At 35.7% G+C, this 17,262-nt stretch overlaps 1 protein-coding gene and 3 long non-coding RNA genes across 5 annotated transcripts; all 4 read right to left on the reverse strand.

Annotated features, from left to right (window-relative positions):
• Positions 1-433, reverse strand: LOC107100374. The gene is made up of 3 exons (XR_001482006.1): positions 339-433; positions 170-262; positions 1-32 (listed from the first exon to the last, which is right to left on the reverse strand). It is a non-coding gene; the product is annotated as an uncharacterized LOC107100374 (long non-coding RNA).
• Positions 434-1,590: 1,157 nt separating this feature from the next.
• On the reverse strand, positions 1,591-2,905 carry LOC107100369. 2 transcript variants are annotated; one of them, XR_001482002.1, is made up of 4 exons: positions 2,808-2,905; positions 2,583-2,678; positions 2,343-2,450; positions 1,591-1,680 (listed from the first exon to the last, which is right to left on the reverse strand). It is a non-coding gene; the product is annotated as an uncharacterized LOC107100369 (long non-coding RNA). The 2 variants fall into 2 exon arrangements; XR_001482001.1 differs by having other exon boundaries at positions 1,591-1,683.
• Positions 2,906-3,329: 424 nt separating this feature from the next.
• On the reverse strand, positions 3,330-12,874 carry LOC107100362 (M protein, serotype 12-like). The gene is made up of 10 exons (XM_015398821.1): positions 12,801-12,874; positions 11,828-11,908; positions 9,515-9,598; positions 7,711-7,815; positions 6,720-6,902; positions 4,940-5,020; positions 3,924-4,019; positions 3,701-3,796; positions 3,461-3,568; positions 3,330-3,353 (listed from the first exon to the last, which is right to left on the reverse strand). Exons 1-10 carry the CDS (start codon positions 12,831-12,833, stop codon positions 3,330-3,332), a joined length of 891 nt encoding a protein of 296 aa, XP_015254307.1. The 5' UTR covers positions 12,834-12,874.
• A 480-nt stretch (positions 12,875-13,354) lies between these two features.
• On the reverse strand, positions 13,355-17,262 carry LOC107100371. Its single transcript, XR_001482003.1, has 3 exons — positions 17,109-17,262; positions 15,674-15,734; positions 13,355-13,486 (listed from the first exon to the last, which is right to left on the reverse strand). It is a non-coding gene; the product is annotated as an uncharacterized LOC107100371 (long non-coding RNA).

The following is a 17,262-nucleotide window of genomic DNA, read 5'->3' on the forward strand; positions in this document are numbered from 1 at the left end:
TCTGATTCTGCTCCTGCTTGGATTGCATGATACTGAGGAGAGAAATGGAAACCAGTCTGTCAAAACAACACCTGTACAGTAGAAAAAAAAATACATAGAGTCTACTGACTGAGCCAGAGTAAACATAAATCCATAAAAAGAGAGAAATGTTGGAAAAACAAAAACAAACCTCTGTCTGCTTTTCTAGTTCCTTCCTCAGAATCTCCACGTCTTCCTCAAGCTCCTCCCTCCACTGTTGCTCTTCCTCTATTCTTGTTCTAAACTGAAGTATCAAGAAGATTTAATTAAATGGTCCAGCAAATAAAATAAACTTGATGCTCCCAGTTATAAGGTTTTACCTCCTGCTTGTATCTCTCTTTCAGTTCAGCCAGCTGAGCCTCCAGCTGCTGGTTCTTCGCTGCAAGAAGCTCAGAATAAATCTTCAGGTCTTGCAACTAAAAAAAATAGATAAAATAAAAATAAAACTATTTCAGCATAACATACAAAGCAAAAAAGAACAAACATATCCAAATCACTAGTTTCTTCTTTGAATATGAACCATTAGAGACTGTTTTATTTCCTACTCTTTAAGTGCAGTATCACCAATAGCGCCCTCTAGTGGAAAACATTTGTTATTTTCAAAGTAGCAAAGCATCAGATGAACATTAAAATGTGCAATTATTATAATAAAAATAAAAATAAATGTTCATTGTTCGTCACTGAAATACTTTGCTAACAGACCTTTTGTTATGCAATATTTATTAATTCACACACATGACATAAATAAGGCTTCCTCTAAATAGAATCTCATAATGTAAACTGATGTGGCTACTTTGAACTTTTCAGACCAGGGAGATATTTGTTGTTCTGCCTGATGTAGAACTGTATTTAGCTGAATGGTGTCAGCCTGTTTAAATGCATTTTTTTCCCTTCTTTTTGTTGAATGTGAGCAGATGTGTGACTGAGTGACATCAGTGAGGAAGGTTTGTGTTTTTGTTCTTGCATTGTATTGCTGATGGTGTCTTTTTGATTTTTTAAATAACCTTTTATTTATTTAATAGCATCCAGTTGTTTTTACCTTTTTCTAATGCTTTTTTTTGTAACAGCTTTGTTAGAGACAACAACGCTATAACCTCTGTCAGGGCATCTCTGTGCTTTATGTGTTCTGTTTGTTGTCCCTGTATTAAATAAATAAACCATAAATCATTTTTAATTGTTAATTTTACTTTCCTAATTCAGTTAGACTTCTTTTATAGGGTTAAATCTTTAAATGTTTGGTTAGTCTATTATTGGTTGTAAATAAAGGAAGAAATACACGTCTTTGCTGTTTTAGAATAGTAATACAAAGAAAAGTTTTTACTGAGGAAATAAAAGGTTTAGTCAAAGTGACATCACTGCAACTTTTGACACAATCATATTTCTCTAACCTCATATACATTTTATGTTGTATAACATAGTGAAATTAAAGTAAGACAAAAACAAGATGCTAAAGACCAGAGAGTGGGGAAGGTTAATGATTAAAAACTGAAGTTTTTTTTTATTTTTTTTTATTTTTTTTTTTTTTTATTATCAATCAAATGCTAAAAAATGAGCAGACATAAGAGGCAAAGTCACCTCTTTCCTGAGGTCCCTGCCCTCTGAAATCTCAGTCTCCACTTTCAGCTCCTCAGCAACCAGAAACCTTTCAGGCTGCTCCTTATTCTGCTGCAATTAAACAGAAATGCATGTTGAAGCACAGAAATAACTTTAGTTGTTGTGGTTTTTTCTTCAGAAACTTACAACTTTTACCAGAATTATAAGCCAGTATGAGAACTATTGTTTTATTCATTATTCATTCAGTATAATGTAGTGTTAGACACCTTTTTTTCCCCAAAATAAACCAATTTCTTAGTGAGTAGAAAAGAAATGAATAGACTGGAGTTATGCCGTACTGATAATGATAAACAGAGATTTTGAATCTTTATTTCTAGAAGCTGGAATAAATTTAAAGGTTATGCCTGCTTCTGGTTGTTTTCTGGCTCTTTTATTAACACCTGTTGGGAGTTTTCGGTCCTCCTCATTTCCCTGATAGAAATTCTCCTCCGTATTAGAAAAAGTCTCCAGCTTAGATTACAGATAATGTAGAAACAAATACAACTAAATGTATAGGATTTTTGCCTGAGTGTTTTTTTCTCATGAAACCCCAAAAGACTTCCCATATTGCGCAGGGTTATGTTGGGGGGTCTTTATTTTACTACAAGCTCAGCATGAGGGATTGCTGAAAAACCAATGACTCATCTTTTTTTTTTCGGACAATAATATGAACAGAATTTTTTTCTATTTAAGAAGAAATTTAAACATGAAATTGTAATAAAGAGCTTAACCTTTTGGTTCTCGTTTTCCGGTTCTGTTTTCAGCTCCTTTGGACTTTCTGTAGCATCACTGCTCTCCTGCTGTTCATCCTTTAGCTCCTGCTGGGCTTCAGCATCAGACTGAAGTTACAGAAAAAGACATGAGCTGCAAATTAGGGACAAATCCATCCTATATGATGTTCCAGGCATCAAAGCTTAGGTCTAAAGATCTATTCAGTGAATGAAAACAGAACAACATGATTTAACTTGTACCTGCTGCTCATACTTGTTCTTCAGTTGGGTAATTTCTTTCTCCAACTCCTGATTCTTCTTGATCAAAGATTCTGTTTCACTCTTAGATTCATGTAGCTGCAAAAAAAAAAAATAATAAAAAAAAAAATAAAATAACATTCTGATGAATTCCAGCAGACCCTAATGTAATGTTGGACAGTTTTAGAAAAAATCCTTTAAAGAACAAGAAGAAAAACAAGAACCAACCACAGTCTGCTGCTTGTGCTCTTCAGTCGTTTCGTTTAGCCTCTCAATGATCTTCTGCAGTTCATCATCTTTCTGCCTCAGGTTGCTGTCAGCCTCCTGGCGGTTTGCCCAGGGTGAGCAGAAAGAGCAATAATATTGAACTTAAATGCAAAAAACTACATTTGTTATATTGTTTATTTATTAAATATTTTTTATCTTTTTGCCTTAACTGTTTCAGATCACAGTTTTAAAAAATAGACAGACAGTTTGAATAAATGGAGACTGTGCTGCATCCTGGCCTGATTAGAGACAGAAATAATAGGAACAGGACCTGACCGACAAAATTAAGGGCTAAAAAAAACCCCCAAAAATCTCCAAACCCAACAAAGTGTTAACCCCCCCCATTTATCAATTTTATCCATTTTGATAAAATTGTTTTTATCAAAATTGTTTGATAAAAACTATTTTATCATCAATTTCATAAAATTGTTTTTATCAATTTTAAAATTGATNGCAGGGTTATGTTGGGGGGTCTTTATTTTACTACAAGCTCAGCATGAGGGATTGCTGAAAAACCAATGACTCATCTTTTTTTTTTTCGGACAGTAATATGAACAGAATTTTTTTCTATTTAAGAAGAAATTTAAACATGAAATTGTAATAAAGAGCTTAACCTTTTGGTTCTCGTTTTCCGGTTCTGTTTTCAGCTCCTTTGGACTTTCTGTAGCATCACTGCTCTCCTGCTGTTCATCCTTTAGCTCCTGCTGGGCTTCAGGATCAGACTGAAGTTACAGAAAAAGACATGAGCTGCAAATTAGGGACAAATCCATCCTATATGATGTTTCAGATATCAAGGCTTAAGTCTAAAGCTCTATTCAGTGAATGAAAACAAAACAACATGATTTTACTTGTACCTGCTGCTCATACTTGTTCTTCAGTTGGGTCATTTCTTTCTCCAGCTCCTGATTCTTCTTGATCAAAGATTCTGTTTCACTCTTAGATTCATGTAGCTGCAAAAAAAAAACAAAACAAACAAACAAACAAAAAACATTCTGATGAATTCCAGCAGCCCTAATGTAATGTTGGACAGTTTTAGAAAAAATCCTTTAAAGAACAAGAAGAAAAACTAGAACCAACCACAGTCTGCTGCTTGTGCTCTTCAGTCGTTTCGTTTAGCCTCTCAATGATCTTCTGCAGTTCATCATCTTTCTGCCTCAGGTTGCTGTCAGCCTCCTGGCGGTTTGCCCAGGGTGAGCAGAAAGAGCAATAATATTGAACTTAAATGCAAAAAACTACATTTGTTATATTGTTTATTTATTAAATATTTTTTATCTTTTTGCCTTAACTGTTTCAGATCACAGTTTTAAAAAATAGACAGACAGTTTGAATAAATGGAGACTGTGCTGCATCCTGGCCTGATTAGAGACAGAAATAATAGGAACAGGACCTGACCGACAAAATTAAGGGCTAAAAAAAACCCCCAAAAATCTCCAAACCCAACAAAGTGTTAACCCCCCCCATTTATCAATTTTATCCATTTTGATAAAATTGTTTTTATCAAAATAGTTTGATAAAAACTATTTTATCATCAATTTCATAAAATTGTTTTTATCAATTTTAAAATTGATAATTTTTTTTTTTTATATATATACTTTTTATACTTAGGCATTTTGTTCTTTTCATCTCAAGTAAAAAAAAACAAACAACATAAATATGATGCCTGGAATTTAATAAAGGATCAGAATAAATACAAAATAAAATCATATTATAAACCTGTATTTATAAAACAGGAGCTCCTCGGAGTAACTCCCTTATAATCACATTTTAACTTGATGAATTAGGAACAAGAATACTGAGATACTGGGAATCTCTGTTCTAGGGCTCAAAATGCTATTCTAAAAAGGGAGACTTAAGCAATAAATCAGGCTCTTTTACTGTATACACGCCACAATCTTTCAATGCCAAGAGCATATAAGATGCTGTGGTCAGGTAGTCAGGTTGGTCTGAAAAACTGAGATCTGTTCTGGTTGTTGGGTAACTGCCTAAAAGCTGTAAAACCCTGTTTGGCTTACTATGACTTGAAAACTTAAAGTTGCCTCTGTGTTCTCAAATGATTATGAGGAAGGAATGAGAAGTTATATTGTTCCTCTAACCTCCAGATCCTTTCTTGCAGTCTTGAGGTCATTCTCCATCTGTTCTTGAAGAATATCTTTTTCTTTTATTTGGTCTTCTAGCTAAGAACAACAACAAAAAAAGAAAAATAATTCACATCTTTGTAGGCAGGAGAATTAAAATAATATTAGACATTAATACAATATTTGTTTTTGCTTATTTCATACTACAAAGTTATAATTTCATCTAGGCTGTATGGTCCTACTTTTAGATAATACTTGAGGAATGTTCTTAAATCTGTTTCTTACAATCTATTGCCATTTACTGCAGCATACAATGGATTCTGATTTTTTTATTCCAAAATCTTCTTCTTGTACATCAAAACACTTACTTTTGTAATGTTCAGATCAATTTGAAATTAATAAGCAAGAGATTTGCTTTCAAACTTTAAAAAAAAATCATAAAAACATATGCAATAATGTTTTATGGATTGCTGTCGAAGTAATGAGCTAGAAAAATTTAAACCAATCTGACTGGATGATCACATTTAATTGTCTGATACTGAATTATTATACATATCATCACAAGTCAAAATATAATAAATACAATTTTGAATATATACGGTAGAATGAAAGTGACCAAGAATCGTGGGTAATGTAGTTTCGAAACATGCATGAACAAAGAACTTCACTGCCTTGTTGGCCATGGCACATAGAATGTCACAGTGTGATCAAAAAGTATTTAAAAAAATTAATTAATTTATTTTTTTCTAAAATGTATTATTTATCAATGAACTTAATTGATGTATAAATAGAAGAATTTGATAATAACATCAATGCAAGAGCCCTTTTTTCCCCTCACTGTGGATGGAGGTGATGAGAATTTGCCATTTAAACTGGCTGGAATTTTAGAGGTTTCTGCTTTTCTATCTGTGGGAATGGAGACAAGGAAAGACTTAAGGTGGATGCAGGTGGGGTTGGCACACAGATGCTCAGAGAAAGAAGGTGCAAAATCATACAAGTGGAAAAATATGCCAAAATAGTTTGGTGCTGAAATTGCGACAGATTAATTCAGATGAGAAGGAGAAGGAGGAGAGTATGGATAGTGGGGACTGACATGGTGAATAAAACAGACATATGATGACATGACATTTGAATTGAAAAAGCTTCCTGGAGAGGTGGCGAAATGTTTTCAAATCTTGGAAACCAAGTCCAGTGGATTTTTTGAACTTTAACGGAATGACTATGACCTGGATGGCTGAGAATCTTCATAAGCAAAACAGACATAGTGACAGCATAAAATACTGTAATAATATGTTCCCACGAAATACTTAACGCCAACAGGCATTTCCCATAATTCCGATTGGCCACTAATTTAACATTTTCTTCATATTTAAAGTTTCATCAGATATATGTTGACTCATGACAATATAAAAAAAATCATATATATATATATATATATATATATATGTGTATATTGATGAACTTTGATATATAAAAAAATAAAGGTTTTGGAAATGTTTTGAAATATAATATCAATGCAAATCAAAGCAAATACTTTTATGAGGACGAAAAGTAAAAAAAAAATGCGAGGCAAGAGAGACATTTGTGTTCCTCAAAAAAGAAATATTTTTGCTGATGCACCTTAAATATTGGGATGTGTTTATATCACTTGCAAAGGAATTGCACTGACACAATTTTGAAAAGGTCACATTTAAATTTCTCTGTCATTGTAAAAAAAATAGAAAAATAAATCTGCTGCTGTATCTCAGCATAATCCAATTCTTCTGTTTAGGTTTCATCAGTTAAATATGTGACTTACTTTGTGTATCCTCGCCATGGCAACCGCCTGCTTCAGTGAAGGAAAACTACCCCTGACTCGTTTACTTGTGTCCAAAATCTGTGTTTTTTCTGCCTCTTGCTTCTTCCTCGTCATTGGTGAGTCATTTATAACCAAACAGCTGTTAACCTGAGAAACAATGAGGTGTTTCATCTGGTCCTCCAGCTGAAATAAGGAGGGAGGAGGAAGGTTCATGAAATCATAGAATCATATATAGCCTATATTTAAATATATGAACATTGAAATACAAAAAAATAAAGCTGTGTATTTGGAAATGTTGCAAATCAAATACTTTTATGAGGACAAGAAGTAAAAAAAATTGAAAAATAATAGACAAATTTGTGTTCCACAAAAAATAAATGTTTTTGTTGATGCACCTTAAATAGTAGGATTGTAAACAAGTCATTTGCAAAGTAATTGCACTGACACACTTTTGAAAAGAACATGTTTAAAATTCCCCTCTGTCATTGTAAAAAAACAAAATAGAAAAATACATCCGCTGAAGTTTCTCTGCATAATTCAAGCCTTCTGTTTAGGTTTCACTAGTTAAAAGTGTGGCTTAAAAAAGTGTGTATCCTCGCCATGGCAACCGCCTGCTTCAGTGAAGGAAAACTCTCCCTGACTCGTTTAATTGTGTCCAAAATCATTGTCTTTGAAAACAAAAAGGTAAAAAGGGAATGTTAGTCTGACAAGTTTGCTACAAAACAAACAAACATAATACCTATTTATTAAAGGGACATCATTAGAAAGATACAGATAATTAATTGATAAACTGCATCAGTGTAAAGAAATCAAACAAATAACTAAACATAAGTGCAATGTTTACTACTTTAAGCAATAACCAAGCTGTTTTTATGGCAAAAAAGGAATGAATATACAAGATGTGGTTGAAAGATGGTTGATCTAAATGATCTAAAGAAAGAAACATGACTGAGTCTCCAAAGACAGTAGTTTAGAGTGTTTGGATTTGAACCTGCGTTTTTTCCGCCTCTCTCTTCCTCCTAGTTATCAGCGGGTCATTGTGGGCCAAACAGCTGTTAACTTGAGAAACACTGAGGTTTTTTATCTGGTCCTCCAGCTGAAATAAGAAAAAGGAGGAGGAAGGTTCATAAAATCATATAATCAATGATGTAGCATTACAGTCACCACTATACTGAAAAAATAAACCAAAATAACAATATCTACAGCATGATGTCATCAGAAATAAATCTGCCTGGAAAAAATTGACTATGTGAATAAAAATACGATAATTTGGAAGCTATTAAGGTAACCAAATATTAATCATAGACTAATGCATTTCAATTAAATTCAATTTATCTACATATCTCAATTTCACAGCACATGTCATCTCAAGGCACTTTACAGATAATATTCAAATAGATATACGGGTTCTATTTAAGGAAAACAAGCTGATTGCAACTACTCATTGTCTTGACAGTAATCCCTCACACCAAGCATGCCTGCAACAACAGTAGAGATGAAAACTCTCTTTTAATAGGAAGAAACCTGAAAGAACGAAGCAACAACACAAAAGGTAACTATTAACCAGTTCCACAGGGGGCCCTGTCCAGGAAACACACGGCCAGGCAGACAAGCTCCGAGCCAGCTCCAATGTCACCGGAGAAACCGGACCACACTGAAAAACATGTTTATATGCATATACAAACAAAGGTGTTGATGCCAGCAGCACAGCTGATATTTATCTCCAGGATGGTGGCACAGCCAAACAGGAACAGAGACAATCAGAAAAAGCAGAGGGAGAACATAAAGTTAGAGGCTAAAATAACAAATACTGCAGAATGGGTGAATAGAGATAGAATGAAGCAGGATGATGAAAACTGGTCCTTATGTCCTCCAGTAGTTTAAGGCTATAGCAGCATAACTATACAGATAGCTCAGGGAAACTTGAACCACTCTAACTATAAGCTTTATCAAAAAACTAAGTTTTGGGCCAAGGAACAGGATGGAACAGGATAGTTGGTTCCACAGGAAAGTGGACTGATAATTAAAAGATCTGCAGTGGTTAAAAAAGTGCTCTGTTAGGAACAATCACATCAGTGATATAAGACAGAGCTTAGCAATTTAAGGCTTTATATGTGAGAAGGAGGATTTTAAATTATATTCTGGATTAAACTATATGAAAATAACAAAGTAATATTTAATCTTATTCATGGAAAATTCCCTTTTTAAAAAAACATTCCAATTGGTGGATTACCTAAAACAGCCGCTTACTAAAGAACAAATAAATAAAACCAATGGGGAGTATAATTATAAAAGGTCAATATGAAATCTGAGGCTTTCTACCAAAGATAAACATGCCAATCCATTATGTGAATAAAAAATATGAAGGCTAATGCTTTTTGTCTTGAGATGATGTGTTTTGTGATTTGGCGCAATGTAAATAAACTGAATTGAAAAACTAAAGCTGAATTATTTTAAACAGTAAGTAAGAAACGAGTAGGTCACTAAATACATCCCAGATTAAAAGACAAGACCACTACCAACCAGATTACTGAAAAGCTTTATCATTTCAGAAACATTGAGGATTCAAAAATTACAACCCATACTCTAAGGTATGATGTAAAGTTTCCTTGGTTACAAGCTGCTGCTTTAAAAGTTTAAATGAGATAAAGACCAAAATCCAAATGTCATCCCCGCTGTAAACTTGGGAGATGTTTGTAGTCCAAATAGTGTCACAGAGGAAACTAGAGCAGTGAGTGGAGCAGTCATTCTGTGTTTACAAGTGTTAGCTTTGTGTGTCAGTGTGTCTGTATTACTCTGCATATCCGCTGCATTGCTAGGGTGTTCTTCAGTGACTCAGTAAAGTTCTGCCTCCTCTGAATGGGATTTGTCTTCATCATCTTTGAGAGAAAAACAGAAGCAGATGTTGATCTGAGCCAGACCTAATAGCCAACTCATCATTAGTTCAGTTCTATTGATATAATAACAGGTTAGGTGATAAATAATTTCAAGAAAAGTAAAGGATTCAGTTTAAATGCAGTAGCCTACAATCATGTTCCATTTCAATTCAATTCATCCAGGTGAAGTAAAATCATGGAGAAGCCCCCTAACAACAGAGGCATCAACTCTCCTCAACCTAACATGGATTATTGAGCATAGAAAAATGGGTGGCAGCTCATAGAACAGTCAGCTTAAAGAAATACTAAAGCACCAGTTAGTATAAATTTACCATATCGATGTCTAAAGTAGAAAACATGCAACCACATATGCTATACACAGACATGCAGCATTTTCCTACCTGATTTAAATCCTAAGTCTCTGTCCAAAATAAACACATTTCTCTATTTAAAACTGTCAGAAAATTATTTTCTGGCCAATGGAGAAAACACCCACACTCGTCTCATTTCAATGCATTTCAAGGGAGCAGAGAGCACGCCTTTATATAGGGGAGTCAAAACAACCAAGCCTCTGCATGCATATGGCAAAACACAGAATAGAAAGCACCGCAGGGCAGGGCAGCTTTGGAGGGACACTGGTTTGAAATAAATAACTTTATTAATTCTGAACAGACAATAAAGATATCTAAAAAAAAATCTACTTAGAATAAACATCTTTGGACATTAGAAGGTGGAGAGTAACTAATTTCACTGATCCATCCATTTTCTTCCGCTCTATCCTGAGCAGGGGCGTGGAGGCAGCAGTCTAACCAGAGATGCCCAGACTTCCCTATCCACACACACTTCCTCCAGCTGCTCTGGGGGGACCCCGACGTGATACCAGGCCAGCTCAGAGACATAGTGCCTACAGCGTGTCCTGAGCCTTCCATGAGGCCTGTAACAACTCCCGAGGGAGGCGACAAGAAGGCATCCGAAACAGATGTCCGAGCCACCTCAGCTAGCTCCCTTCGAGTCTACTCTGAGCTCATCCCCGGTAACTGAGCTCCTCACCCGATCTCGAAGGGTGCGTCCAGCCATCCTGTTGAGGAAAGTTTTTTCAGCCGCTTGTATTCGCGATCTTCTCTTTTCGGTCTTTACTCAGTGGCAAACTGCTCCAGTGCACGTGGAAGGTCTTGGTTTGATGAGGCCAACAGGACAACATAATCTGCAAACAGCAGAGATGAGATCCTGATGTTCCCAAACTGGACACCCTCCAGTCCCTGGGTGCGCCTAATTCTGTCAATAAATATATGGAACAGAACCGTTGACAAAGGACAGCCCTGACAGAGCCCAACATGCACCAGGAACAAGTCTGACTTACTGCCAGCAATGCCAACCAAGCTCCTGCTGCAGTCATACAGAGAGTGGACAGCCCTTAACAGAGGGCCCCGGATCCGATACTTCCGGAGCACCCCCCCACAGGACACCACTAGTGACACAGTCAAAAGCCTTCTCCAGAATCCACAAAACACAAGTGGACTGGTTGGGTGAACTCCCAGGAACGCTCAAGCATCCAATGAAGGGTATAGAGCTGGTCCAGTGTACCACAACAGGGCCAAAAATCGCATTGTGTTTCCTGGATTTGAGGTTAGACTATTGGCCGGATCACTCAATACTGCAGAGATGTGTAAGCCTAGACAGACCTACAACATCCAGAGACTTAAGGTAATAAGGACAAATCTCATCTATCCCGGGCGCCCTGCCCGAGAAGCTTTCTAACTACCTCGGCAACTTCAATCTGGCTGATGGGCGAGTCTGCCTCTAAGTTCCCAGCCTCTGCCACTGTTATGGAAAAAAATCAAACAAAGGTGGGTGACGCACAACCGGGGCCCCACCCTGGAGCCAGGCCTTGGTTTGGTGGCTGACATGCCCACAGGGACCAGCTGGGCTCAGCCCAAATGGACGATGTGGGCCGCCCTCCTGTCGATCCACCAACCGCAAAGGGATCCATAGGGGTCAGGTGCAGAGAGGATTGGGTAGCGGTTGAGGCGGGGTGCCTCAGCAGCCCAGTCAGTGCTCGTAGCTTCTGGTTGTAGGGAGGTGGAACGTCACCTCACTGGTGGGGAAGGAGCCTGAGCTTGTGTGGGAGGTGTTTTATATTATATTATATTGTTATATCATAAAATGCTGTGGTCAGGTTGGCTCTATGGTCTATGATTAATAAGATGCAGAAAGTTATATCATTGCTCTAACCTCCAGATCCCTTCTTGCAGTCTTAAGGCCATTTGCCATCTTTTCTTGAAGATTGTCACTTTCTTTCTTTTGGTCTTCTAGCTAAGAACAGAAAAAAAAATTATAACATAATTTACATCATTTTAGCAAGGAGTATTAAAATTATTTCAGAGATTAATGCAATACTTGTTTTTGCTTGATTACTACCACAAAGTTATAATTGCATCTAAACTGTATGGTCCTCCTCTTAAATGATGCTTGAGGAATGTTCTTAAAACTGTTTGCTGCAATCTATTGCCACCAACCACCTTTCAGAGGGGCATAAAGGAAGCCATGAATGTTAAGAAAGAAAAAACAAACTTAAACAGAAGGGGTGGATTCAGATTTCAGCTTTCAAAAACCTACAATGCAGCAATTGAGTTGATCCCTTTCCACAATTATGACAACCCCTACCCCTTTACAGGGGAGCAGAAGACCTTTACAGGGCAGAGGCCAACCATTCCCTTTAACGACACCCCTTCCAGAGACTTAGACAGGTATGGGGAATTGCAGGCTAAGAAAAGAAGCCAAACAACCGCCATCCCAAAGGGGTGGACCCGTTCGGCCATTTCAATTTGCCTGTTTTCTAAACAAAAAAAAAGCCTTGTTGGGCTACTCTATAAATATATTTATAACCTACTTTATAACCTTAAACTCAATGCTATTCCTGACATTTTGAATTGAGAAAGCTTCCTGGATGGGAAGCAAAATGTCCTCAAACTTGAAAACAAAGTTCAGTGGATTTTTTTTTTAATTTTTTGGAACACAGTAAGAGGTGAGTTGAATCCAAAAAGTCCATTTTAGGGATACCACCAAATCATTGGTTTGTGTATGCTGGTTTAAAATTTAATTGAAAGAAGAAATGAACCACAAATTAGGGACACACCCATTAAATTTGATAATTCAGGCATCAAAGCTCAGGACTGAAGCTGTATACAATGAATCAAACTTGTACCTGCTGCTCATACTTGTTCTTCAGTTGGGTCATTTCTTTCTCCAACTCCTGATTCTCCTTGATCAAAGATTCTCTTTCACTCTTAGATTCATGTAGCTGCAAAATAAATAAGTAAATAAATAATAAAAAATTCTGATGAATTCCAGAAGAACATAATATCAGGTGGGACAGTTTTTGAAAGAATCCTGTAAAGAACAAGAAGAAAAACAAAGGCCAGTCTATATATAAGATATATACATAAACAAATGTTTTTTTTCTCATCCCATGTGAACCTAAAGCTCTAAAGAGCAAACTTTAATTAAACATTAATGTACTTTCAAACAGGTAATGAAAATATTTTCCACTTACATAATTCTTCTCATTCTCTTTGCCTCCTGCATCGCAGATTGGATCATCTGAGTCAGTAAATTAACAAAATAACAATGTATTTTTTTTAGTATCTGATTTTCAAATAGCTTATAAAGTATATATGTTAATATAACCAACATAGATAAAATCTTGAGAATTATTTTATTTACGGTAATATAACATTGTTCAATTACTGTTGAACTTGCTTTTGGTTCTCCTCCATTTATATGCCACGAAGACGGCTGATAGAAGGGACATAAGCGTAGCAGCCAATCCCACAGGAACAGCAAAGGGAGAGATATCCTGGGAAACATGAAGAAATTCCTGCCAGAAATTGCCTGAAAAAATAAAACAATTACAATAAATAAAAGTGAAATAATTAATAAAAAAATAAATAAATTTTTTCTTGTTAAAAACCTCACAATATTCTCTGAAAAAGTGGACTTAAAAAAAATAAAAGTAAAAATTACATTCAAACATATGATTAATTAAGCCTTGATGCAGAAAATGTGGCTAAAATGTTTTTTTTATTTATTTATTCATTTGAAAGTAAAAGGCTTTGTTTTTTTTTTAGAAAGTGAACAAAAAAAAAAACAAAAAACAAAAAAAAAATTAAGGCGCCATTAACACAGTCTACTAAGCAGATGTTATATGCAGAAAACATTACTGTGTTTCTCAAAAAAAATAAGGCACATGGAGGAACCTCAAAAAGCTATTCTCAAGTAGAATGTCTAATACTAGCCTAATATTGAATTAGTGAGGTGTTGATCTGCTGTCTGACGCATATGCCTCAGCCGACAGTGAGATATACAACTTTTTTTTCAGTCTTGCAACTACAATCCTGTTGTTTGGGTGGTGTTTCTCCCCAAAAGTCCCAAAAGAAAAGGCAAAGGAATCTGAAGGTTCATAATAAAATTTCATTGCTAAGAATTTTTATTTGTAGACGCTAAATTATATTATCTGCTATCATATTTCTTTTTATTTTTACTTGCTTTTATTCTCCTTTTATTTTCCTTATTTGTTATCTAATTTATGTAAGACACTTATTATTGTCTTTGTACTGAACTGTGCGATATAAATGAAATTGGCTTGCCTCACCTACATAGGATAAACAAGCTGTGGACCATTTACCCTAATCAGGCAACCACTGTTCCGAGTATGTGTTTATAAATAAAATATTGTTAATTAATTGTAATAAATCAATTTTATTTATCAAGAGTAAAATAAAATAAGATTTTTTTCCATACAGTCAGACAACAAACAAGCCACATCTGATCATCTACAGCTCTCAACCAGAAAAGCATCTTCGCATTTATTTCCAACGCGTTTTGGGAAATGCCACAACCGGAAATGTGTGGGTGAAGAATTGAAGCTCAACATGATGAAAATCATCCTCAAAGGAACAAAGGCATGCTTATACGGAAGGCTGGATCAGTTAAAATGTATTATAAATAGATCATGCCTGTGCAAATTCTCATTCATCCAGGTCATGCAAACCATGAAACAGGCTTCAGTCGGAGCCAACAATTAAAAAAAGTGTTGAAAAGCACTGAGTGTTATTCAGTGTTGCACCTGAAGTAATAACATAGGATAAGATGTAATTACAGCAACACAGCACATTGCTTAAAAAATACCGGAAAGCTTGATGTTCTCTGTGAATATGTAAATACACAAGAGAGAGAATACATTGTGTAGCACCGCTGTCTTGCAGCAAGAAGGTTCCGTGTTTAATTTCCAGCTCGAGGTCTTTCTTAATGAAGTTTGCATGTTCTCCCTTTGCATGTGTGGGTTCTCTCCCAGGGTACTTTGGCTTACTCTCGCAATCCAAAAACATGACTGTTAGGTTAATTGGCTTCTCTAAAATGTCCTTAGCTGTGAGTTCAATTCAATTCAATACAATTCAGTGTATTTATATAGCGCCAATTCACAACACATGTCATCTAAAGGCACTTTACAGTTCAACCAGATCATACAGTCAGATTGATTCAAAGTTTTCTATCTAAGGAAAACCAGTTGATTGTATCGACTCATTGACTCGAATTGAAGCCCTCACACTAAGGGATGTGAGGCCGCTTGTAGCGACAGTGGAGAGGAAAAACTCCCTTTTAACAGGAAGAAACCTCCAGCAGAACCAGGCTCAGTGTGAGCGGCCATCTGCAGAGGCCAACTGGGGTTCAAGGAGACAGACGCAGTGTGTGTGTGTGCATGGTTGTCTGTTTCGATGTGTCTCTGTGTTGCCCTGTGACAGACTGGTGACCTGTCCAGGGTGGACCCTGCCCCTCGTTCATAGACTGCTCTGGTTAGACTCTGGCCCCACCTCGACAATAACCAGCAACACTTTGGGGGAGTTGTAATAAGATTCACTTGATTACACTTTACATAGTAAGTCATAACTTTTGAGATTAATATTAGCTCTTGCTCAAAATGAACACAGGATAAGTAAAGCTGAACGTTTGCCGCTAAAAGCAGGTAACAAACAAACAGCACAAACAAACCAAACTGAAAATCATCCACAGAATTTTTACCTTGGCTGGGGGGCAGGCTGTGAATGACAGACACCAAGAACTCTTTTAGACTCTTTTCCATCTGTGAACAAAAAAAATACTTTTATTCTCATCATACTGAACCTGGAGGCTTTACATATTCAAACCATGCCTTGTGCAGGAGAGAAAGGTTTTCCATTTGGCAGTGTTGCTCTGTGGAGCTGGATCCAAAGGCAGGCAGAGAGTTGAAAATGAAATAAATAGAAATGAAAGTGTAAATGTACAGTTTGACACGGTCAAGGCCAGACTAGGCATGAATAAAACAGAATAAAACAGCGATGAACCAACAGAACACAGGTGAGACAGGGAGACTGGCATGTCACAGGTGGACAGATTTAAACAGAATCCTTGATTGCCGTGGCAAGGAGCAGTAAACGTGGATGAAGCTATATGGAAGAAAAATGAATATCTAACAGAGAATCTGAAATATACATATAATATAGACAAGGGAACAAATAAAATATTCTGAGAAGAGAAACCTTTACCAATAAAAAGTATTAAAAAAAGTATTTAAAAAAGTATTAAAAAAATAAACTAGGCGAATCTTAAAAAAACAAACAAAAAAAACATAGTTTTTCAGGCAAAACAACAAATATCTTATCTGGTTTATTTTCTGAAGTAGTTTTTATGATATAATATTTTTGATAAGGTCGTTTGAAAAGCTCTCTCTCTCTTCTTTTGACAAAAATCATTTTCTGTAGTATAAGTAAATTAATGTAGTTTTGTTTTTTTTATAACAGGAGTCTAAAATCTGTAGAATGATTTACACTCTAAAACAATATCTTAATAGTTGAAAAAAAAGTTAACCTATTTAGATGTTCAGAAATAAAACACAGAACATAATTTTTTTGTTTAAAAAACATAATAAAAATTATACATTATGATAAAAGTAAAGAGGAAGGGAGAGTATCAAATCAGATTATTAATACTTTAAGGCTTAAAATAACATCTACCCATCTATTATTATTATTATTTAGATTTGCAAATAAGATTTAGTAAGCTTTTTATGCTTATTCTTTATTCCTCTTGGGAGGAGCTGCAGTAATGAGAGCAGAAAATCAGACATTATAAAAGGTTTACAAACCAGTCAAAGTGGAACCCAGAGCCGATTAGTTATTCAGTAAATGTATTTCTGTTAACAATTGATTTAAATAAAGTGAATGAATCTGTGAATCACTTTGGTATATTGAGCCAAAACTGATCAGAAATAGTGATGTCACTGATGGTAAGATGAGGCATCATTAGACTGAAGACTTGAACAACTGTTCAACTGTTTGAACAACAGTTAGTTGTTTCAGGAAGCATTAAAAAATTCCCTTAAAGGTCTAAATACTTCCGTGTTTTAGCCGTGTCAGATCTACTATTGTCTACTGTCTACTATTTTCACCATGGAGTTTTAAAAAAAGACCCGACCTACCTTCAGAATGTGTGCGATCCGTCTCCAGTTCGTGACTTTGACCTTTTAGCATTTATACCACAGATGAAAAGGAAGCAAAAGCTCCTTTTGGCAACAAAGGCATCATTTCCTTAGAACTGAAACAGATTCTGTAAAAGAATGTGCTGGAAAAACT

This window comes from Cyprinodon variegatus, unplaced genomic scaffold (assembly GCF_000732505.1).
Source record: "Cyprinodon variegatus isolate N-32 unplaced genomic scaffold, C_variegatus-1.0 Scaffold964, whole genome shotgun sequence".
Taxonomy (NCBI): Eukaryota; Metazoa; Chordata; class Actinopteri; order Cyprinodontiformes; family Cyprinodontidae; genus Cyprinodon; species Cyprinodon variegatus.

Bases quoted from the DNA above. Each gene is read 5' to 3' on its own strand.
- LOC107100362 (XM_015398821.1), bottom strand. From the start codon at position 12,833: ATGACCCAACTGAAGAACAAGTATGAGCAGCAG. The intron at 9,599-11,827 runs GTTAGAGCAATG...TTTCTCTCAAAG, and splicing joins CTGCAAGAAGGGATCTGGAG to ATGATGAAGACAAATCCCAT. The intron at 3,354-3,460 runs GTTAAGCTCTTT...TTGGTTTTTCAG, and splicing joins CGGAAAACGAGAACCAAAAG to CAATCCCTCATGCTGAGCTT.